The sequence below is a fragment of the Nerophis ophidion genome, linkage group LG03 (genome assembly GCF_033978795.1).
Source record: "Nerophis ophidion isolate RoL-2023_Sa linkage group LG03, RoL_Noph_v1.0, whole genome shotgun sequence".
Taxonomy (NCBI): domain Eukaryota; kingdom Metazoa; phylum Chordata; class Actinopteri; order Syngnathiformes; family Syngnathidae; genus Nerophis; species Nerophis ophidion.
Window position 1 is genome coordinate 7,038,281 of NC_084613.1, and position 24,549 is coordinate 7,062,829.

A 24,549-nucleotide genomic window follows, 5' to 3' on the forward strand; every position below is an offset into this window, starting at 1 on the left:
AAAGGTATGCAGTTTTACGTGACTAAAGTAAAATATATTGTGAAAAAATGTATATATATGTGTATATATATACATACATATATGTATATATATCTATATATCATTTATAAGAAAAAGATGCAATTTTGTACGATTAAAGTCAAATATAATGTGAAAAGGTATTTTCTTTTACATGAGAAGAACACAATATTGTGAGAAAAAAGTTATATTAATATGAAAAATATTTTAGAAAAAAGGTGTGCAGTTTTATATTGTGAAAACATTTTATAAATAAAAGTTGCAATATTGTGAAAAAAGTTTTCATAAAATAAAAAAAATGTATATATATATATATATATATGTATATATACACACATAAAATCTATAAGAAAAAAATTATGCTATTTTGCAGGATTAAAGTCAAATATATTTTGACAAAGTATTTTCTCTTTTTATGAGGAAAACACAATATTGTGAGAACAAAGTTATCTTAATATGAGAAATATTCTAAGAAAAAAGGTGTGCAGTTTTACATGACTAAAGTCATATATTGTGAAAACATTTTATAAATAAAAGTTGCAATATTGTGAAAAAAGTTTTCATAAAATAAAAAAAATGTATATATATATATATATGTATATACACACATAAAATCTATAAGAAAAAAATTATGCTATTTTGCAGGATTAAAGTCAAATATATTTTGACAAAGTATTTTCTCTTTTTATGAGGAAAACACAATATTGTGAGAACAAAGTTATCTTAATATGAAAAATATTTTAGGAAAAAAGGTGTGCAGTTTTACATGACTAAAATCACATGTATTGTGAAAAAATGTATTAATAAAAGTTGCAATATTGTCAAAAAAGGTTTCATAAAATAGATTTTTTAAATATATATATACACATATAAAATGTATAAGAAAAAAATTATGCTATATTGTGAACATTTTTTATAAATAAAAGTTGCAATATTGTGAAAAAAGTTTTCATAAAATAAAAAAATGTACATATAAATATATATACACATAAAATCTATAAGAGAAAAATTATGCTATTTTGTAGGATTAAAGTCAAATATATTTTGACAAAGTATTTTCTCTTTTTATGAGGAAAACACAATATTGTGAGAACAAAGTTATCTTAATATGAAAAATATTTTAGGAAAAAAGGTGTGCAGTTTTACATTGCTAAAGTTGCAATATTGTGAATTTTGTTTCATTAAAAAATATTATATATATATATATATATATATATATATATATATATACAGTATATATATATATATATATATATATATATATATATATATATATATATATAAAACCTAATGGCTGAATTGTGATAAGCGATACGAATCCTAAGAGGGGAATATCGACAATGTCGACAGCTGTATCGGCCCGCCCAGCCCATATCAGCTGCAGCACTTTGTCACCCGAGCGTCACTAAGTTCTCCCCACGACCACGCAACTCGCTCGCATCTCCCGAGTGGAGCAGCCGGCCTGCGTGGATCATGTAGGAGCTTCTTCTCTTTTTCCCTTCTTTTTTTTCTACCGTTTTTCTACTCCGAAGTTGTCGCCATTGCCCGCGTGGGCTGCAGAAAGTTGGCTGGAAAGTCTGCAGCTCTGTCACGTCGACACGAGTGGGAAGTATTCGGCCCGACTGGACTCTCGCCATGAGGTAAGAAGACGCTCGGAACAGCCAATAAAGCCATCGTCTTTTGTTCCACCCAAGCTTGTCTTTTGTTCCACCCAACATCTTTTTCCACATCGATTACAACTGGAGTTGTTAAACTCTTTTTTTCTTCTTTTTGTTGTCAGCTTTGTTGCAACTTGCTCACTTCAACTGTTTCATTTATTCCTCTTTATTTACTGCCATATATAGTTTATAACTTATTTACTCTTAAAAGTTTCCATTCATTTGTTTTTAAAGATTATATCAATGAAATGTTTGACATTTATTCATTTTTGTTGTAACTAATTGAACAAATCAATTGCATGGTTTAAAATAAAGTAAAGTTTGTTTTAAAATTTATTAAAAAGTTTTAATATAAATTTTAGGAAAAAAATGCATGTATTTTTGACTATAATATTTAAATTTTTGGCATCAACTTTGTCGCAACTTGCTTGTGTTGCAGTTTGGATGAGTATATCTCACTTAAATTATTTTATTTATTAAATTTTTATTTACTGGCATATACAGTTTATAACTTATTTACTCTTAAAAGTGTCTATTCATTTGTTTTTAAAGAATATATGAATTAATTGTATAACATTTATTCATTTTTATTGTAGCTAATTGAACAAATCAATTGCATAGTTTAAAATAAAGTAAACAAACTTGTTTTAAAATGTATTAAAGTTTTTTTATTATAGATTTTAGGAAAAATATGCACGTATTTTTGACTATAATATTTTAATTTTTGGCATCAACTTTGTTGCAACTTGCTTGTGTTGCAGTTTGGATGAGTAGATCTCACTTAAATTATTTTATCTATTCATCTTTATTTACTGCCATATATAGTTTTTAATTTATTTACTCTTTTAAAATGGTGTATTCATTTGTTTTTAAAGAATATATCAATAAATTGTTTGACATTTATTAATTTTAAATGTAGCTAATTGAATAAATCAATTGCATAGTTCAAAATAAAGTAAACAAACATTTGTTTTAAAATGTATAAAAGTTTTTTAATATAAATTTTAGGAAAAAAATGCTGATTTTTTAGACTTATTTACTCTTTTAAAAGTGTCTGTTCATTTGTTTTTAAAGAATATATAAATAAATTGTTTGACATTTATTCATTTTTCATGTAGCTAATTGAATAAATCAATTGCATGGATTAAAATAAAGTAAACAAATGTTTGTTTTAAAATGTATTAATGTTTTTTAATATACATTTTAGGAAAAAAAATGCTGATTTTTGACTATAATAATTAAATTTTTGGCCTCAACATTGTTGCAACTTGCTTGTGTTGCAGTTTGGATGAGTAGATCTCACTTAAATTATTTTATTTATTAAATTTTTATTTACTGGCATATACAGTTTATAACTTATTTACTCTTAAAAGTGTCTATTCATTTGTTTTTAAAGAATATATGAATTAATTGTATAACATTTATTCATTTTTATTGTAGCTAATTGAACAAATCAATTGCATGGTTTAAAATAAAGTAAACAAATGTTTGTTTTAAAATGTATTAACGTTTTTTAATATAAATTTTAGGAAAAAAATGCACATATTTTTGACTATAATATTTAAATTTTTGGCGTCAACTTTGTTGCAACTTGCTTGTGTTGCAGTTTGGATGAGTAGATCTCACTTAGATTATTTTATTATCATCTTTATTTACTGCCATATATAGTTTATAACTTATTTACTCTTTTAAAAGTGTCTATTCATTTGTTTTTAAAGAATATATCAATGAATTGTTTGACATTTATTCATTTTTCATGTAGATAATTGAACAAATCAATTGCATGGTTTAAAATAAAGTAAACAAATGTTTGTTTTAAAATGTATTAACGTTTTTTAATATAAATTTTAGGGGAAAAAATGCTGATTTTTGACTATAATATTTAAATTTTTGGCGTCAACTTTGTTGCAACTTGCTTGTGTTGCAGTTTGGATGAGTAGATCTCACTTAAATTATTTTATCTATTCATCTTTATTTACTGCCATATATAGTTTTTAATTTATTTACTCTTTTAAAAGTGTCTATTCATTTGTTTTTAAAGAATATATCAATGAATTGTTTGACATTTATTCATTTTTCATGTAGCTAATTGAACAAATCAATTGCATGGTTTAAAATAAAGTAAACAAATTTTTGTTTTAAAATGTATTAAAGTTTTTTTATATAAATTTTAGGAAAAATATGTACGTTTTTTGACTATAATATTACAATTTTTGGCGTCAACTTTGTTGCAACTTGCTTGTGTTGCAGTTTGGATGAGTAGATCTCACTTAAATTATTTTATTATCATCTTTATTTACTGGCATATATAGTTTATAACTTATTTACTCTTTTAAAAGTGTCTAATCATTTGTTTTTAAAGAATATATCAATGAATTGTTTGACATTTATTCATTTTTCATGTAGCTAATTGAACAAATCAATTGCATGGTTTAAAATAAAGTAAACAAATGTTTGTTTTAAAATGTATTAACGTTTTTTAATATACATTTTAGGGGAAAAAATGCTGATTTTTGACTATAATACTTTAATTTTTGCCGTCAACTTTGTTGCAACTTGCTTGTGTTGCAGTTTGGATGAGTAGATCTCACTTAAATTATTTTATTTATTCATCTTTATTTACTGCCATATATAGTTTTTAATTTATTTACTCTTTTAAAATGGTGTATTCATTTGTTTTTAAAGAATATATCAATGAATTGTTTGACATTTATTCATTTTTCATGTAGCTAATTGAACAAATCAATTGCATGGTTTAAAATAAAGTAAACAAATGTTTGTTTTAAAATTTATTAAAAAGTTTTAATATAAATTTTAGGAAAAAAATGCGCGTATTTTTGACTATAATATTTTAATTTTTGGCATCAACTTTGTCGCAACTTGCTTGTTGCAGTTTGGATGAGTTGATCTGACTTAAATCATTTTATTTATTCATCTGTATTTACTGCCATATATAGTTTATTACTTATTTACTCTTTTAAAATGGTTTATTCATTTGGTTTTAAAGAACATATCAAAGAACTATTTGACATTTCTTCATTTTTAATGTAGCAAATTAAAAAAAGTCAATTGCATATTTTAAAATAAAATAAAAAATGTTTCAAATTGTATTAAAAAATGTTCATTTTAGGAGAAAAATGCATGTATTTTTTTACTTTAATATTTTTATTTTGGCGTCAACTTTGTTGCTGTCGACCAGCAACTTGCTGGTGTTGCATTTTGAATGAGTAGATTTCACTCACACAATGTCTAATTAAATTATTTATTCATTTTTATTTACTATTTTAAAATTGTGTTTTAATTTATTCATTTGGTTTTAGAAAAAATATATCAATTAACTGTTTGACATTTCTTTATTTTTAATGTTGCTGATTAAAAACAATCAATTGCATATTTTATATATATTTATATTATTTTTTAAATTAATAATAATAATAATAATATTAGATTTTATTTGTAAAAAGCACTTTATGTTGAGCAAACAACCTCAAAGTGCCACCGTGTAAAAAATAGTAATAATACAAATAAATAAAATATAAAACTAGAAACAGCCCACAAGCTACAACCAGCATGCATGTCTATAGAAAAGCTTTTTTAAAAAGATGGGTTTTTAAGCCTTTTTTAAAAGCATCCACAGTCTGAGGTGCCCTCAGGTGGTCAGGGAGAATTAATTTTTTTTAACTGTTCTTTATAGTTTCTCATTTGTTTACTCTTTAAAATGGTGTATCCAATAGTAAATAATTACATTTTAAAGAACTTATGAATTATTTTTCTGACATTTCTTTAATTTTAATGTAACTAATTCAAAAATCAATTGCATATTTAAAAAAAATGTTTTGATTTTATTCCAAAATGTTAATTTTAGGAAAAAAAGCATGTATTTTTTACTACAATATTTTTTATTTTGGCATCAACTTTCTTGCTGTCGACCAGCAACTTGAAAAGGGTACAAATAGTGTGGAAAATGTATTTATTTTCATTTAAAGTCATTTATAATTTATGATTTATTTACTTTTTTTAAATTGTGTTTTTATTTATTCATTTGGTTTTAAAGAATATATCAAAGTGAAAGGTGTTTCATGATAATACGAGCATGTTTCTCTCATGAAGACAAGAATATAAGTTGCTATGAATGTGATGACTTGCATTGATTGGAATCAGACCGTTGCAAGTTTTGTTGATTCTATATAACTTTTAATGTGTGCTGTGGCTATGTTTTTTTTTCCATTAGCCTCAGTCTGGACCCCCTCCCTGGAGTCCAGCCTTTGACTGAATAAAAACTCCGTAGCTTGATAGCTTGTGCGCGCTAGCTTTCTGAGACTCTTATTTTGTTGGCGCAGGCAGGAAGGAGCAGCGCTTTTATAGTATAGACAGGAAGTGTGCGGTCGGTCTTAAGAGTTTTGACGGCAGGTACGGTTGAAATAAAAAGTGTTTCTGGCCTTCCTGTCGGTCGTTTTTTCTCAATAATGATTCACAAGACCCTCGGGTGCTGTGAATGTCAATCAACTTACCAAAGTCAAGTATAACTTTTAGCTCTATTTTTTTGGTCCTCTAGTAAGATCACTAAGAATTGGTTAATAGTCAGGTCCCACATTTAGGTATGGATCCGATACCAAGTAGTTACAGGATCATACATTGGTCATATTTAAAGTCCTCATGTGTCCAGGGACATATTTACGGACTTTATAAACATAATATACATTTGAAAAAGTATCGACTGGATACACTATTGTACTTGGTATCATCACAGTGGATGTTAGGTGTGGATCCACCAATGGCGTTTGTTTATATTGTGGTGTTCCGGAAGACTTGGTGCAGCAGGGAATTCTGGGAATTTGTTCTGTAGTGTTTGTTGTGTTGTTTGTCAACTTTGTTTAGTGTGGTTTCACTATATGGCACATGTTTATGACAGTGTTGTTTATTGTGGTTTCACTATATGGCACATGTTTATGACAGTGTTTTTTATTGTGGTTTCACTATATGGCACATGTTTATGACAGTGTTGTTTAGTGTGGTTTCACTATATCGCACATTTTTATGACAGTGTTGTTTATTGTGGTTTCACTATATGGCACATGTTTATGACAGTGTTGTTTAGTGTGGTTTCACTATATGACAGTTTTGTTTAGTGTGGTTTCACTATATGGCACATGTTTATGACAGTGTTTTTTAGTGTGGTTTCACTATATGACATTGTTGTTTAGTGTGGTTTCACTATATGGCACATATTTATGACAGTGTTGTTTATTGTGGTTTCACTGTATGGCACATGTTTATGACAGTAGTGTTATTTAGTGTAGTTTCATTATTTGGCACATGTTTATGACAGTGTTGTTTAGTGTGGTTTCACTATATGGCACATGTTAATGACAGTGTTATTTAGTGGATTTTCATTATTTGGCACATGTTTATGACAGTGTTATTTAGTGGATTTTCATTATTTGGCACATGTTGATGACAGTGTTGTTTAGTGTGGTTTCACTATATGGCACATGATTATGACAGTGTTTTTTAGTGCGGTTTCACCATACGGCAAATGTTTATGACAGTGTTGTTTAGTGTGGTTTCACTATACGGCACATGTTTATGAAAGTGTTTTTTAGTGCGGTTTCACTATATGGCACATGTTTATGACAGTGTTGTTTAGTATGGTTTCACTATATGGCACATGTTTATGACAGTGTTGTGTAGTGTGGTTTCACTATATGACAGTGTTGTTTGGTGTGGTTTCACTATATGGCACATATTTATGACAGTGTTGTTTAGTGTGGTTTCACTATATGGCACATGTTTATGACAGTGTTGTTTAGTGTGGTTTCACTATATGACAGTGTTGTTTGGTGTGGTTTCACTATATGGCACATATTTATGACAGTGTTGTTTAGTGTGGTTTCACTATATGGCACATGTTTATGACAGTGTTGTTTAGTGTGGTTTCACTATAAGGCACATGTTTATGACAGTGTTGTTTAGTGTGGTTTCACTATATGGCACATATTTATGACAGTGTTGTTTAGTGTGGTTTCACTATTTGACAGTGTTGTTTGGTGTGCTTTCACTATATGGCACATATTTATGACAGTGTTGTTTAGTGTGGTTTCACTATATGGCACATATTTATGACAGTGTTGTTTAGTGTGGTTTCACTATATGGCACATATTTATGACAGTGTTTAGTGTGGTTTCACTATATGGCACATGTTTATGACAGTGTTGTTTAGTGTGGTTTCACTATATGACAGTTTTGTTTAGTGTGGTTTCACTATATGGCACATGTTTGACAGTGTTGTTTAGTGTGGTTTCACTATATGACAGTGTTGTTTGGTGTGGTTTCACTATATGGAACATGTTTATGACAGTGTTGTTTAGTGTGGTTTCACTATATGGCACATGTTTATGACAGTGTTGTTTAGTGTGGTTTCACTATATGACAGTTTTGTTTAGTGTGGTTTCACTATATGGCACATGTTTGACAGTGTTGTTTAGTGTGGTTTCACTATATGACAGTGTTGTTTAGTGTGGTTTCACTATAAGGCACATATTTATGACAGTGTTGTTTAGTGTGGTTTCACTATATGGCACATATTTATGACAGTGTTGTTTAGTGTGGTTTCACTATTTGACAGTGTTTGGTGTGGTTTCACTAAATGGCACATGTTTATGACAGTGTTGTTTAGTGTGGTTTCACTATATGACACATGTTTATGACAGTGTTGTCTAGTGTGGTTTCACTATATGACAGTTTTGTTTAGTGTGGTTTCACTATATGGCACATGTTTATGACAGTGTTGTTTAGTGTGGTTTCACTATATGGCACATGTTTATGACAGTGTTGTTTAGTGTGGTTTCACTATATGGCTTATGTTTATTACAGTGTTGTTTAGTGTGGTTTCACTATATGACAGTGTTGTTTGGTGTGGTTTCACTATATGGCACATATTTATGACAGTGTTGTTTAGTGTGGTTTCACTATATGGCACATATTTATGACAGTGTTGTTTAGTGTGGTTTCACTATATGACAGTGTTGTTTGGTGTGGTTTCACAATATAGCACATATTTATGACAGTGTTGTTTAGTGTGGTTTCACTATATGACAGTGTTGTTTAGTGTGGTTTCACTATATGGCACATGTTTATGACAGTGTTGTTTGGTGTGGTTTCACTATATGGCACATGTTTATGACAGTGTTGTTTAGTGTGGTTTCACTATATGACAGTGTTGTTTAGTGTGGTTTCACTATATGGCACATGTTTATGACAGTGTTGTTTAGTGTGGTTTCACTATATGGCACATGTTTATGACAGTGTTGTTTATTGTGGTTTCACTATATGGCACATGTTTATGACAGTGTTGTTTAGTGTGGTTTCACTATATGGCTTATGTTTATTACAGTGTTGTTTAGTGTGGTTTCACTATATGACAGTGTTGTTTGGTGTGGTTTCACTATATGGCACATATTAATGACAGTGTTGTTTAGTGTGGTTTCACTATATGGCACATGTTTATGACAGTGTTGTTTAGTGTGGTTTCACTATATGGCACATATTTATGACAGTGTTGTTTAGTGTGGTTTCACTATATGGCTCATGTTTATGACAGTGTTGTTTAGTGTGGTTTCACTATATGGCTCATGTTTATGACAGTGTTGTTTAGTGTGGTTTCACTATATGACAGTGTTGTTTGGTGTGGTTTCACTATATGGCACATATTTATGACAGTGTTGTTTAGTGTGGTTTCACTATATGGCACATATTTATGACAGTGTTGTTTAGTGTGGTTTTACTATATGACAGTGTTGTTTGGTGTGGTTTCACTATATGGCACATATTTATGACAGTGTTGTTTAGTGTGGTTTCACTATATGACAGTGTTGTTTAGTGTGGTTTCACTATATGGCACATATTTATGACAGTGTTGTTTAGTGTGGTTTCACTATATGGCACATGTTTATGACAGTGTTGTTTAGTGTGGTTTCACTATATGACAGTTTTGTTTAGTGTGGTTTCACTATATGGCACATGTTTATGACAGTGTTGTTTAGTGTGGTTTCACTATATGACAGTGTTGTTTAGTGTGGTTTCACCATATGGCACATGTTTATGACAGTGTTGTTTGGTGTGGTTTCACTATATGGCACATGTTTATGACAGTGTTGTTTAGTGTGGTTTCACTATATGACAGTGTTGTTTAGTGTGGTTTCACTATATGGCACATGTTTATGACAGTGTTGTTTAGTGTGGTTTCACTATATGGCACATGTTTATGACAGTGTTGTTTATTGTGGTTTCACTATATGGCACATGTTTATGACAGTGTTGTTTAGTGTGGTTTCACTATATGGCTTATGTTTATTACAGTGTTGTTTAGTGTGGTTTCACTATATGACAGTGTTGTTTGGTGTGGTTTCACTATATGGCACATATTTATGACAGTGTTGTTTAGTGTGGTTTCACTATATGGCACATGTTTATGACAGTGTTGTTTAGTGTGGTTTCACTATATGGCACATATTTATGACAGTGTTGTTTAGTGTGGTTTCACTATATGGCTCATGTTTATGACAGTGTTGTTTAGTGTGGTTTCACTATATGGCTCATGTTTATGACAGTGTTGTTTAGTGTGGTTTCACTATATGACAGTGTTGTTTGGTGTGGTTTCACTATATGGCACATATTTATGACAGTGTTGTTTAGTGTGGTTTCACTATATGGCACATATTTATGACAGTGTTGTTTAGTGTGGTTTCACTATATGACAGTGTTGTTTGGTGTGGTTTCACTATATGGCACATATTTATGACAGTGTTGTTTAGTGTGGTTTCACTATATGACAGTGTTGTTTAGTGTGGTTTCACTATATGGCACATATTTATGACAGTGTTGTTTAGTGTGGTTTCACTATATGGCACATGTTTATGACAGTGTTGTTTAGTGTGGTTTCACTATATGACAGTTTTGTTTAGTGTGGTTTCACTATATGGCACATGTTTATGACAGTGTTGTTTAGTGTGGTTTCACTATATGGCACATGTTTATGACAGTGTTGTTTATTGTGGTTTCACTATATGGCACATGTTTATGACAGTGTTGTTTAGTGTGGTTTCACTATATGGCTTATGTTTATTACAGTGTTGTCTAGGGTGGTTTCACTATATGACAGTGTTGTTTGGTGTGGTTTCACTATATGGCACATATTTATGACAGTGTTGTTTAGTGTGGTTTCACTATATGGCACATATTTATGACAGTGTTGTTTAATGTGGTTTCACTATATGGCACATGTTTATGACAGTGTTTTTTATTGTGGTTTCACTATATTGCACATGTTTACGACAGTGTTGTTTAGTGTGGTTTCACTATATGGCACATGTTTATGACATTTTTGTTTAGTGTGGTCTCACTATATGGCACATGATTATGCCAGTTTTGTTTAGTGTGGTCTCACTATATGGCACATGTTTACGACAGTTGTTGGCGTTGTTCATACGGATAGCTTTTAGCCGCTAGTAAGCCAAAATACGTCCGTTCTCCCTTTTCTGTCTACACACTGTGTCTGCTTGTAAGTACTCTGTGTGTGTGCGCTGCCAAACATGCTCTAAAATCAGCAATGACTCAACGGGACCGGTACCTTTTAGAGGCGGCATAGTACGGAATATGATTCATTGGTATGGCGGTGCTATACTAGTACCGGTATACCGTACAAGTCTGAGACCCCAGCCCTGGACTGGACTGACATCCGGACATTTCCTGGTGCAGGTCTAAAGGGGTTTTAGTTGGAAGCAACTCTGCATGTGTTGCGTAACACTGATGGGTTACTTAGTTAGTTAGTTTCCTGGGGAACAGCAAGACCATGGCGCCTGCCTTGGGTCTTCCTAACAAAAAGGACTGACTGATCCCAGAGGAGCATCTGCTTTATTTCATCTCGTCTTCTTCACTTCAATGCAAGAATGCACCTCAGAGTCATGTCGTATTTTTCATTTTGTTTTTTTTTCTCTACCGGTCTTTGTGAATTACTGCTGAAGAGGAGACAAAGGCTGCTTCATTGTTCCAGAAAAAAAAGCCCTTAATGGATTCCAGCTGGAGGCCGACCCAAAGTGAACTGGAACTTCAGTTGCTGGCTCCGGTTCTACATTTCAGGATGGTCTCCTTTTTCGTTGGTGACCCCAGACGCTGGAAACCTGAAGAAAAACTCAGATCAGCTGAGATACGGGCCGATGAAACCATGTCAATAAATATGGCGATAGACACATCAGGGTTTCCCACACAATCATTTATTTGTGGGGCCCGCCACTAATGAAAAAAAATAAATAAATAATAATAATAAAATTAAAAAATATATGTATATATTTATTTATTTTTTCCCCGGCTTTTAACTCGCTCGACCGCTCATAAAAGCAATGGGACTCTGTCTGTGAATGGAGCTTGTAGTTACATATTATATAAATATGTAAATATTATATAAATATCTACATAAAGTGTTGTAATTATATTCCAACTCCGGGTTCTTCTTGGTCACCCATTCCCTGACGAGTTGAGTTTATACCAAAATGGATACATGGATGATACAGCAGATGAAACCAAAATAGAACTTTTTGGTATAAACTCAACTGGTGGTGTTTGGAGGAAGAAGAATACTGAGTTGCATCCCAAGAACACCATACCTACTGTGAAGCATGGGGGTGGAAACATCATGCTTTGGGGCTGTTTTTCTTGCTAAGGTGACAGGACGATTGATCCGTGTTAAGGAAAGAATGAATGGGGCCATGTATCGTGAGATTTTGAGCCAAAACCTCCTTTGAATGGTTGACCAAATACTTATTTTCCACAAATAAATTCTTTAAAATTCCTAGAATGTGAATTCCTGGATTTTTTTTTTCACATTCTGTCTCTCACAGTTGAAGTGTACCTATGATGAAAATTACAGACCTCTGTCATCATTTTAAGTGGGAGAACTTACACAATCGGTGGCTGACTAAATACTTTTTTGCCCCACTGTGTGTGTGTATATATGTGTATATATATACATATATATATATATATATAATGCTAAAAAAGAATAAAGTGTGAATGTTCTGAATGCGTTGGAATTTTTCAAATCGGTGGAGAAATGTTGAAATAATATTTTTAATTGAGAAATGTTATTATGGAATTTGGGGAAAATTGGGAATTTTTCCAGTTTGAAAAAACAACTTTTGGTTTTTGTCCTGATTAAGAGGAATGTTTTGATGGTTGAACGGTTGAAAATTGTGGCAAAAGTAGTCCCCAGAAAAAAAGGTGAAAATAGGGTTTGAAAAGACGAAAATTTCGGGAATTCCTGGAATTTTTTAGAACTCGGAAATATGATAGTTTGAATGTCCAGGATGAGTGGAATGTGTTGAAGGTGGAATGCTTTGAATAGGTTGAAAAATGTGGGAATTTTGCTACTTGGAAAAAAAATGTCCTATTCATTTCAATGGGAACTTTCTGGAAATTTTGGGAAAAGCGGTATTTTTTTAAATAAAATGCTAAAAAAATAAAATAAAAAATGTAAATGTTCTGAATGAGTTGAAATGGTTGGCGTTGGAATTTTTCAAATCGGTGGTAGAAATGTTGATGTAGTAACAGTTTTAATTGAGAAATGTTATTATGGAATTTCGGGAAAATTGGGAATTTTTCCGGTTCAAAAAAACAACTTTGTTTTTTTGTCCTGATTAAGAGGAATGTTTTGATGGTGGAAAGGTTGAAAATTGTGGCAAAAGTAGTCCCCAGAAAAAAAGATGAAAATAGGGTTTGAAAAGACGAAAAATTTGGGAATTCCTGGAATTTTTTAGAACTTGGAAATATGATAGTTTGAATGTCCAGGATGAGTGAAATGTGTTGAAGGTGGAATGATTTGAATAGGTTGAAAAATGTGGGAATTATGCTACCTGGGAAAAATTTTCCATTTATTTCAATGGGACCTTCCCGGAAATTTTGGTAAAAGCGGTATTTTTTTAAATAAAATGCTAAAAAAATAAAATAAAAAATGCAAATGTTCTGAATGAGTTTAAATGGTTGGTGTTGGATTTTTTCAAATCAGTGGAGAAATGTTGAAGTAAAATTTTTAATTGAAAAATGTTATTATGGAATTTTGGGAAAATTGGGAATTTTTCCAGTTCGAAAAAACAACTTTTGGTTTTTGTCCTGATTAAGAGGAATGTTTTGATGGTGGAAAGGGTGAAAATTGTGCGAAAAGTAGTACCCAGAAAAAAAGGTGAAAATAGGGTTTGAAAAACCGAAAATTTTGGGAATTCCTGGAATTTTTTAGAACTTGGAAATATGATAGTTTGAATGTCCAGGATGAGTGGAATGTGTTGAAGGTGGAATGCTTTGAATAGGTTGAAAAATGTGGGAATTGTGCTACCTCGGAAAAAATTTCCATTTATTTCAATGGGACCTTCCCGGAAATTTTGGAAAAAGCGGTATTTTTTTAAAATAAAATGCTAAAAAAATAAAATAAAAAATGTAAATTTTCTGAATGAGTTGAAATGGTTGGCGTTGGAATTTTTCAAATCGGTGGAGAAATATTGAAGTAGTAACATTTTTATTTGGGAACTGGTATCATGGAATTCCTGGAATTTTGGGAAAATTGGGAATTTTTCCAGTTAAAAAAAACGTTGTTTTTTTGTCCTGATTAAAAGGAATGTTTTGATGGTGGAATGGTTGAAAATTGTGGGAAAAGTTGTCCCCACAAAAAAAAGGTTAAAATAGGGTTTGAAAAACCGGGAAATTTGGGAATTTCTGGAATTTTTTTAAACTTGTAAATATGATAGTTTGAATATCCAGGATGAGTGGAATGTGTTGAAGGTGGAATGCTTTGAATAGGTTGAAAAATGTGGGAATTGTGCTGCTTAGGAAAAATGTTCCATTTATTTCAATGGGAACTTCCTGGAAATTTTGGGAAAAGCGGTATTTTCTTTTATAAAATGCTAAAGAAATAAAATAAAAAATATAAATGTTCTGAATGAGTTGAAATGGTTGGCGTTGGAATTTTTCAAATCAGTGGAGAAATGTTGAAGTAAAATTTTTAATTGAAAAATGTTATTATGGAATTTCGGGAAAATTGGGAATTTTTCCAGTTCAAAAAAACATCTTTGTTTTTTTGTCCTGATTAAGAGGAATGTTTTGATGGTGGAACGGTTGAAAATTGTGGCAAAAGTAGTCCCCAGAAAAAAAGGTGAAAATAGGGTTTGAAAAGACGAAAATTTTGGGAATTCCTGGAATTTTTTAGAACTTGGAAATATGATAGTTTGAATGTCCAGGATGAGTGAAATGTGTTGAAGGTGGAATGATTTGAATAGGTTGAAAAATGTGGGAATTATGCTACCTGGGAAACATTTTCCATTTATTTCAATGGGACCTTCCCGGAAATTTTGGTAAAAGCGGTATTTTTTTAAATAAAATGCTAAAAAAATAAAATAAAAAATGCAAATGTTCTGAATGAGTTGAAATGGTTGGCCTTGGAATTTTTCAAATCGGTGGAGAAATATTGAAGTAGTAACATTTTTATTTGGGAACTGGTATCATGGAATTCCTGGAATTTCGGGAAAATTGGGAATTTTTCCAGTTAAAAAAAACAACTTTGTTTTTTTGTCCTGATTAAGAGGAATGTTTTGATGGTGGAAAGGTTGAAAATTGTGCGAAAAGTAGTCCCCAGAAAAAAAAGGTGAAAATAGGGTTTGAAAAACCGAAAATGTTGGGAATTCCTGGAATTTTTTAGAAAATAAAATAAAAAATGTAAATGTTCCGAATGAGTTGAAATGGTTGGTGTTGGAATTTTTCAAATCGGTGGAGAAATGTTGAAGTAGTAACAGTTTTATTTTAGAAATGTTATTATGGAATTTCGGGAAAATTGGGAATGTTTTTTTGTTCTGATTAAGAGGAATGTTTTAATGGTGGAACGGTTGAAAATTTTGGAAACAGTAGTCCCCCCCAAAAAGGTGAAAATAGGGTTTGAAAAACCAGGAATTTGGGGAATTTCTGGAATTTTTTTGAACTTGGAAATATGATAGTTTGAATGTCCAGGATGAGTGGAATGTGTTGAATAGTTTGAAAAATGTCCCATTCATTTCAGTGGGGACTTCCTGAAAATTTATTGGAAAAGCGTTACTTTTTATAAATGCTAAAAAATAAAAAAAAATAAAAATGTGAAAGTTCTGAATGAGTTGAAATTGTTGGTGTTGGAATTTTTCAAATCGGTGGAGAAATGTTGAAGTAGTAACATGTTGAATTGAGAAATGCTATTCGGAATTTCGGGAAAATTGGGAATTTTTCCATTCATTTCAGTGGGGGCTTCCTGGAAAATTTTCCTGACTCAGAGGAATTTTTTTGACGGTGGAACGGTTGAAATGGGTTGAAAAATGTGAAAGGAGTCATCGCGCTAGAAAAGTTTGGAAATAAGGTTATTAAAGAAGCAGGAATTCCTGGAAATTTGTTGATTGTGGAAAAATGGTGGTTTGAATTTCCAGGATTGAGTTAAATGTGTTGAAGGTGGAATGGTTTGAAAAATGTGGGAATTGTGGAAGTTTGAAAAATGGATAATTCATTTTGAATGGGGAAATGTAAACAAACGCCAGAGGTGGATCTACACCTGACATCCACTGTGTTGATACCAAGTACAAGAGTGTATCTAGTCGATATTAATATGATTACAACAATATTTTTTAGCATCGCAAAATCTTTTTTTCGTTTTTTAAAAATGTATATTACGTTTATAAAGTCAGTAAATACGTCCCTTGACACATGAGGACTTTGAATATGACCAACGTATGATCCTGTAACTATTTGCTATCGGATCCATACCTAAATGTGTGGTATCATCCAAAACTAATGTTAAGTATCAAAGAAGAGAAGAATAAGTGATTATTACATTTGAACAGAAGTGTAGATAGAACATGTTAAAACCAAAAGCAGCACAACACCTACCCTTTATATCAGTATTTCTTAACCATATTATTATTGGGTTATTAGGTATTTTATTGTATCATCCTGTAACTACTTGGTATCAGATCATACCTAAATGTGTGGTATCATCCAAAACTAATGTTAAGTATCAAAGAAGAGAAGAATAAGTGATTATTACATTCGAACAGAAGTGTAGATGGAACATTTTAAAACAGAAAACAGCACGACACCTACCCTTTATATCAGTATTTCTTAACCATATTATTATTGGTTTATTAGGTATTTTATTGTATGATCCTGTAACTACTTGGTATAAGATCCATACCTAAATGTGTGGTATCATCCAAAACTAATGTTAAGTATCAAAGAAGAGAAGAATAAGTGATTATTACATTCGAACAGAAGTGTAGATGGAACATTTTAAAACAGAAAACAGCACGACACCTACCCTTTATATCAGTATTTCTTAACCATATTATTATTGGTTTATTAGGTATTTTATTGTATGATCCTGTAACTACTTGGTATAAGATCCATACCTAAATGTGTGGTATCAACCAAAATTAATGTCAAGTATCAAAGAAGAGAAGAATAAGTGATTATTACATTTGAACAGAAGTGTAGATAGAACATGTTAAAACCAAAAGCAGCACAACACCTACCCTTTATATCAGTATTTCTTAACCATATTATTATTGGGTTATTAGGTATTTTATTGTATCATCCTGTAACTACTTGGTATCAGATCATACCTAAATGTGTGGTATCATCCAAAACTAATGTTAAGTATCAAAGAAGAGAAGAATAAGTGATTATTACATTCGAACAGAAGTGTAGATGGAACATTTTAAAACAGAAAACAGCACGACACCTACCCTTTATATCAGTATTTCTTAACCATATTATTATTGGTTTATTAGGTATTTTATTGTATGATCCTGTAACTACTTGGTATAAGATCCATACCTAAATGTGTGGTATCATCCAAAACTAATGTCACGTATCAAAGAAGAGAAGAATAAGTGATTATTACATTTGAACAGAAGTGTAGATAGAACATGTTAAAACAGAAAACAGCGCGACACCTACCCTTTACATCAGTATTTTTTAACCATATTATTATTGGTTTATTAGGTATTATATTTTATTGTATTATCCTGTAACTACTTGGTATAAGATCCATACCTAAATGTGTGGTATCATCCAAAACTAATGTGAAGTATCAAAGAAGAGAAGAATAACTGATTATTACATTCGAACAGAAGTGTAGATAGAACATGTTAAAACAGAAAACAGCGCGACACCTACCCTTTACATCAGTATTTCTTAACCATATTATTATTGTTTTATTAGGTATTATATTTTATTGTATGATCCTGTAACTACTTGTTATAAGATCCATACCTAAATGTGTGGTATCGTCCAAAACTAATGTCAAGTATCAAAGAAGAAAAGAATAAGCGATTTTAACATTTTAACAGAAGTGTAGATAGAACATGTTAAAACAGAAGATAAGCAGATATTAACACAAATCCATTAAAAAAGGAACTGATTTATTTGCAAGTACCAGTTTAAGTACCAGCACCATTTTCAAAGTACTGATTTAGTCCCTGCTTAGGCTGCTGCCCCCGCGACCCGACCTCGGCTAAGCGGAAGGAGATGACTGATTGGATGATTTAGTTGTAGTCTTAAAAACCAAACCATAGTCATCCCTCCAACACGACGTCCTTGTCGTTGATCGGTCAAGGTGAAAGTCACCTTTTTAAGGACCGCATTCCTCACCAATGACGGCGCCGGCTTTTATTTCCAGCCCGCACGCGGCGCCGAGCGAGGCCGGGCAGATAAGCGCCGTCATCATGATTCGGAGTTGTGAAATGTCTTGTGGCCACACCCCCTCCCGGGCTCTCCACTGGACGCCACACATCAGAGACACAATGAGAGAGTTGGCTCCAAGGGGGCGCTGTCACATTTCAAGAAGGCATCGATGAGGTCATCTCCGGGGTTTGTTGGTGTCGACGCCAACATTTCCGGCGCTGGCAGTCTCTTCCAGAGCTGTCCACGTTACTGGGACTTTGGACAAAGTGTTAGCGTCGGCGTTTGTGTCTGGGCTGGTAGGAGACGCTGAAGGCAGGATCCCTCACAGATGTCCTGGACACGCCTCCCTGTCACCCCGGTGGAACTGATGATGACCATGGAGGACACCAGGAGGTGACCATGGAGGAGACCAGGAGGTGACCATGGAAGACACCAGGAGGTGACCATGGAAGACACCAGGAGGTGACCATGGAGGACACCAGGAGGTGACCATGGAAGACACCAGGCGGTGACCATGGAAGACACACTAGGAGGTGACCATGGGGGACACCAGGAGGTGACCATGGAGGACACCAGGAGGTGACCATGGAAGACACCAGGCGGTGACCATGGAGGACACCAGGCGGTGACCATGGAAGACACCAGGAGGTGACCATGGAGGACACCAGGAGGTGACCATGGAAGACACCAGGCGGTGACCATGGAGGACACCAGGCGGTGACCATGGAAGACACCAGGAGGTGACCATGGAGGACACCAGGAGGTGACCATGGAAGACACCAGGCGGTGACCATGGAGGACACCAGGCGGTGACCATGGAAGACACCAGGCGGTGACCATGGAGGACACCAGGCGGTGACCATGGAAGACACACTAGGAGGTGACCATGGGGGACACCAGGAGATGATCATAGAGGACACCAGGAGGTGACCATGGAGGACACTAGGCAATGACCATGGAGGACACCAGGAGCTGACCGTGAAGGACACCAGGAGCTGACCGTGAAGGACACCAAGCAAAGACCGTGGAGGACACCAAGCAAAGACCGTGGAGGACACCAAGCAAAGACCGTGGAGGACACCAAGCAAAGACCGTGGAGGACACCGGGAGGTGACCATGGAGGACACCAGGAGGTGACCATGGAGGACATCAGGAGGTGACTATGGAGGACACCAGGAGGTGACTATGGAGGACACCAGGAGGTGACTATGGAGGACACCAGGAGGTGACCATGGAGGACACTAGGCAATGACCATGGAGGACACCAGGAGCTGACCGTGAAGGACACCAGGAGCTGACCGTGAAGGACACCAAGCAAAGACCGTGGAGGACACCGGGAGGTGACCATGGAGGACACCAGCAGATTACCATGGAGGACACCAGCAGATTACCATGGAGGACACCAGCAGGTGACTATGGAGGACACCAGCAGGTGACTATGGAGGACACCAGGAGGTGACCATGGAGGACACTAGGCAATGACCATGGAGGACACCAGGAGGTGACCATGGAGGACACTAGGCAATGACCATGGAGGACACCAGGAGCTGACCGTGAAGGACACCAGGAGCTGACCGTGAAGGACACCAAGCAAAGACCGTGGAGGACACCGGGAGGTGACCATGGAGGACACCAGGAGGTGACCATGGAGGACATCAGGAGGTGACTATGGAGGACACCAGGAGGTGACTATGGAGGACACCAGGAGGTGACCATGGAGGACACTAGGCAATGACCATGGAGGACACCAGGAGCTGACCGTGAAGGACACCAGGAGCTGACCGTGAAGGACACCAAGCAAAGGCCGTGGAGGACACCGGGAGGTGACCATGGAGGACACCAGCAGATTACCATGGAGGACACCAGCAGGTGACTATGGAGGACACCAGGAGGTGACCATGGAGGACACTAGGCAATGACCATGGAGGACACCAGGAGCTGACCGTGAAGGACACCAGGAGCTGACCGTGAAGGACACCAAGCAAAGACCGTGGAGGACACCGGGAGGTGACCATGGAGGACACCAGGAGGTGACCATGGAGGACATCAGGAGGTGACCATGGAAGACACCAAGCGGTGACCATGCGGGACACCAGGCGATGACCACGGAGGACATTAGGCAATGACCAGGGAGGACACTAGGCAAAGACCATGGGAAGACACCAGGAGATGACCATGGAGGACACCAGGAGATGACCATTGAGGACACCAGGAGGTCTGGGCTTCCCCGCTTAGACTGCTGGGCTCAAATCAGTGGGAGATGGAAGATTGAAAACTGTTGGTACTCTTGGCTTAAGTTACCCAGGCTTCAAAATCCCCTTTTAACAAGTAGTTTTAGTCCAGATCTTTAGCAAGTAGTTTTAGTCCAGATCTTTAACAAGTAGTTTTAGTACAAATCTTTAACAAGTAGTTTTAGTCCAGATCTTTAATTAGTAGTTTTAGTCCAGATCTTTAACAAGTTGTTTTAGTCCAGATCTTTAACGAATAGTTTTAGTCCAGATCTTTAACGAGTAGTTTTAGTACAGATCTTTAACTATTAGTTTTAGTCCAGATCTTTAGCAAGTAGTTTTAGTACAGATCTTTAACTAGTAGTTTTAATTCAGATCTTTAACAAGTAGTTTTAGTCCAGATCTTTAACTAGTAGGTTTAGTTCAGATCTTTAACTAGTAGTTTTAGTACATATCTTTAACTAGTAGTTTTAGTTCAGATCTTTAACTAGTAGTTTTAGTTAAGATCTTTAACTAGTAGTTTTAGTCCAGATCTTTAACTAGTAGTTTTAGTCCAGATCTCAACCCATGGGCCTTTTTTTTGGTTGACTGCTGTGTATTCTGAATAGATTATTTCTGCTGCCACTGTCAAACAACACACTTATGATAGAAACACTCTGGATAGAAACTCTTGTGATAGAAACACTTGATAGAAACTCTTGTGATAGAAACACTTGTGATAGAAACACTGCATAGAGACTCTTGTGATATAAACTCTTGTGATAGAAACACTCTGGATAGAAACTCTTGTGATAGAAACACTTGATAGAAACTCTTGTGATAGAAACACTTGTGATAGAAACACTGCATAGAAACTCTTGTGATAGAAACACTCTGGATAGAAACACTTGTGATAGAAACACTCTGGATAGAAACTCTTGTGATAGAAACTCTTGTGATAGAAACACTGCATAGAAACTCTTGTGATAAAACATTCGTGATAGAAACACTCTGGATAGAAACACTCGTGATAGAAACACTCTAGATAGAAACTCTTGTGATAGAAACACTTGTGATAGAAACACTCTGGATAGAAACATTCTTGATAAAAACACTCTGGATAGAAACTCTTGTGATAGAAACACTTGTGATAGAAACTCTTGTGATAGAAACACTGCATAGAAACTCTTGTGATAGAAACACTCGTGATAGAAACACTCTGGATAGAAACACTTGTGATAGAAACACTTGTGATTGAAACACTCTGGATAGAAACATTCTTGATAAAAACACTCTGGATAGAAACTCTTGTGATAGAAACACTTGTGATAGAAACACTCGTGATAGAAACACTTGTGATAGAAACACTCTGGATAGAAACTCTTATGATAGAAACACTCTGGATAGAAACTCTTGTGATAGAAACACTTGATAGAAACTCTTGTGATAGAAACACTTGTGATAGAAACTCTTGTGATAGAAACACTTGTGATAGAAACACTGCATAGAAACTCTTGTGATAGAAACACTCTGGATAGAAACACTTGTGATAGAAACACTCTGGATAGAAACTCTTGTGATAGAAACTCTTATGATAGAAACTCTTGTGATAGAAACACTGCATAGAAACTCTTGTGATAAAAACACTCGTGATAGAAACACTCTGGATAGAAACACTCGTGATAGAAACACTCTAGATAGAAACTCTTGTGATAGAAACACTTGTGATAGAAACACTCTGGATAGAAACATTCTTGATAAAAACACTCTGGATAGAAACTCTTGTGATAGAAACACTTGTGATAGAAACTCTTGTGATAGAAACACTGCATAGAAACTCTTGTGATAGAAACACTCGTGATAGAAACACTCTGGATAGAAACACTCTGGATAGAAACACTTGTGATAGAAACACTTGTGATTGAACCACTCTGGATAGAAACATTCTTGATAAAAACACTCCGGATAGAAACTCTTGTGATAGAAACACTTGTGATAGAAACACTCGTGATAGAAACACTTGTGATAGAAACACTCTGGATAGAAACACTCTTGATAAAAACACTCTGGATAGAAACTCTTGTGATAGAAACACTTGTGATAGAAACACTTGTGATAGAAACTCTTGTGATAGAAACACTCTGGATAGAAACTCTTGTGATAGAAACACTTGTGATAGAAACACTCTGGATAGAAACTCTTGTGATAGAAACACTCTGGATAGAAACAATTGTGATGGAAACACTGGATAGAAACACTCCTGATAGAAACACTCGGGATAGAAACACATGTGATGGAAACACTCGTGATAGAAACACTCGTGATAGAAACACTCCTGATAGAAACACTTGGGATAGAAACTCTTGTAATAGAAACACTCGTGGTAGAAACACTCTGGATAGCAACTCTTGTGATAGAAACACTGGATAGAAACTCATGTGATAGAAACACTTGTGATAGAAACACTCTGGATAGCAACTCGTGTGATAGAAACACTTGTGATAGAAACACTCGTGGTAGAAACACTTTGGATAGCAACTCTTGTGATAGAAACACTGGATAGAAACACTGGATAGAAACTCTGGAAAGAAACACTCAATATAGAAACACTCAATATGGAAACACTTGTGATAGGAACACTTGTGATAAAACACTTGCGATAGAAACACTCTGGATAGAAACACTTGTGATAGAAACACTTGTGCTAGAAACACTCGTGATAGAAAAATTGTGATAGAAACACTTGTGATAGAAACACTTGTGCTAGAAACACTCGTGATAGAAAAATTGTGATAGAAACACTTGTGATAGAAACCCTCTGGATAGAAACAATTGTGATGGAAACACTCGTGATGGAAACACTCGTGATGGAAACACTTGTGATAGAAAAACTTGTGATAGAAACATTCGTGATGGAAACACTCTGGATAGAAACACTCGCGATAGAAACACTCTGGATAGAAACACTCGCGATAGAAACACTCATGATAGAAACATTTGTGATACAAACACTTGTGATAGAAACACTTGTGCTAGAAACACTCGTGATAGAAAAATTGTGATAGAAACACTTGTGATAGAAACACTTGTGATAGAAACACTTGTGATAGAAACACTCGTGATAGAAAAATTGTGATAGAAACACTTGTGATAGAAACCCTCTGGATAGAAACAATTGTGATGGAAACACTCGTGATGGAAACACTTGTGATAGAAAAACTTGTGATAGAAAAACTTGTGATAGAAACATTCGTGATGGAAACACTCTGGATAGAAACACTCTGGATAGAAACACTCGCGATAGAAACACTCGCGATAGAAACACTCATGATAGAAACATTTGTGATACAAACACTTGTGATAGAAACTCTTGTGACAGAAACACTCGATATAGAAACACTCGTGATAGAAACTCTGGATAGAAACACTTGTGATAGAAACACTTGTGATAAAAACACTCTGGATAGAAACTCTTGTGATAGAAACACTCATGATGGAAACACTTGTGATAGAAACAGTCGTGATAGAAAAATTGTGATAGAAACACTTGTGATAGAAACCGTCTGGATAGAAACACTCATGATGGAAACACTGGTGATGGAAACACTGGTGATGGAAACACTGGTGATGGAAACACTGGTGATGGAAACACTCGATATAGAAACACTCTTGTGATAGAAACACTCTTGTGATAGAAACACTCGTGATAGAAACACTCGTGATAGAAACACTCTGGATAGAAACACTTGTGATAGAAACACTGTGATATAATAATAATAATAATAATAACAATAAGTGATATTTATTTTGGTGTGTTGCTGAGTGTGGTGAGGTGCACTGCTGCCCCGCTGACATCATGGTGTGGAAAAGCCACAGCACCCTGCTGGTATGTCACAGCTGGGTGTCTGCTGTGCACTGCAGGTCCAGA

General features: G+C 34.5%; 1 protein-coding gene across 1 annotated transcript in view; it reads left to right on the plus strand.

Annotated features, from left to right (window-relative positions):
* The first annotated feature begins 1,397 nt into the window (after nt 1-1,397).
* Nucleotides 1,398-24,549, plus strand: part of enah (ENAH actin regulator) — a 152,449-nt gene continuing 129,297 nt past the window's right edge. Inside the window, exon 1 of the mRNA XM_061894129.1 lies at nt 1,398-1,658. Coding sequence (XP_061750113.1) covers nt 1,654-1,658 — 5 coding nt within the window. The 5' untranslated portion in view covers nt 1,398-1,653. The remainder of the gene's footprint in view (nt 1,659-24,549) is intronic.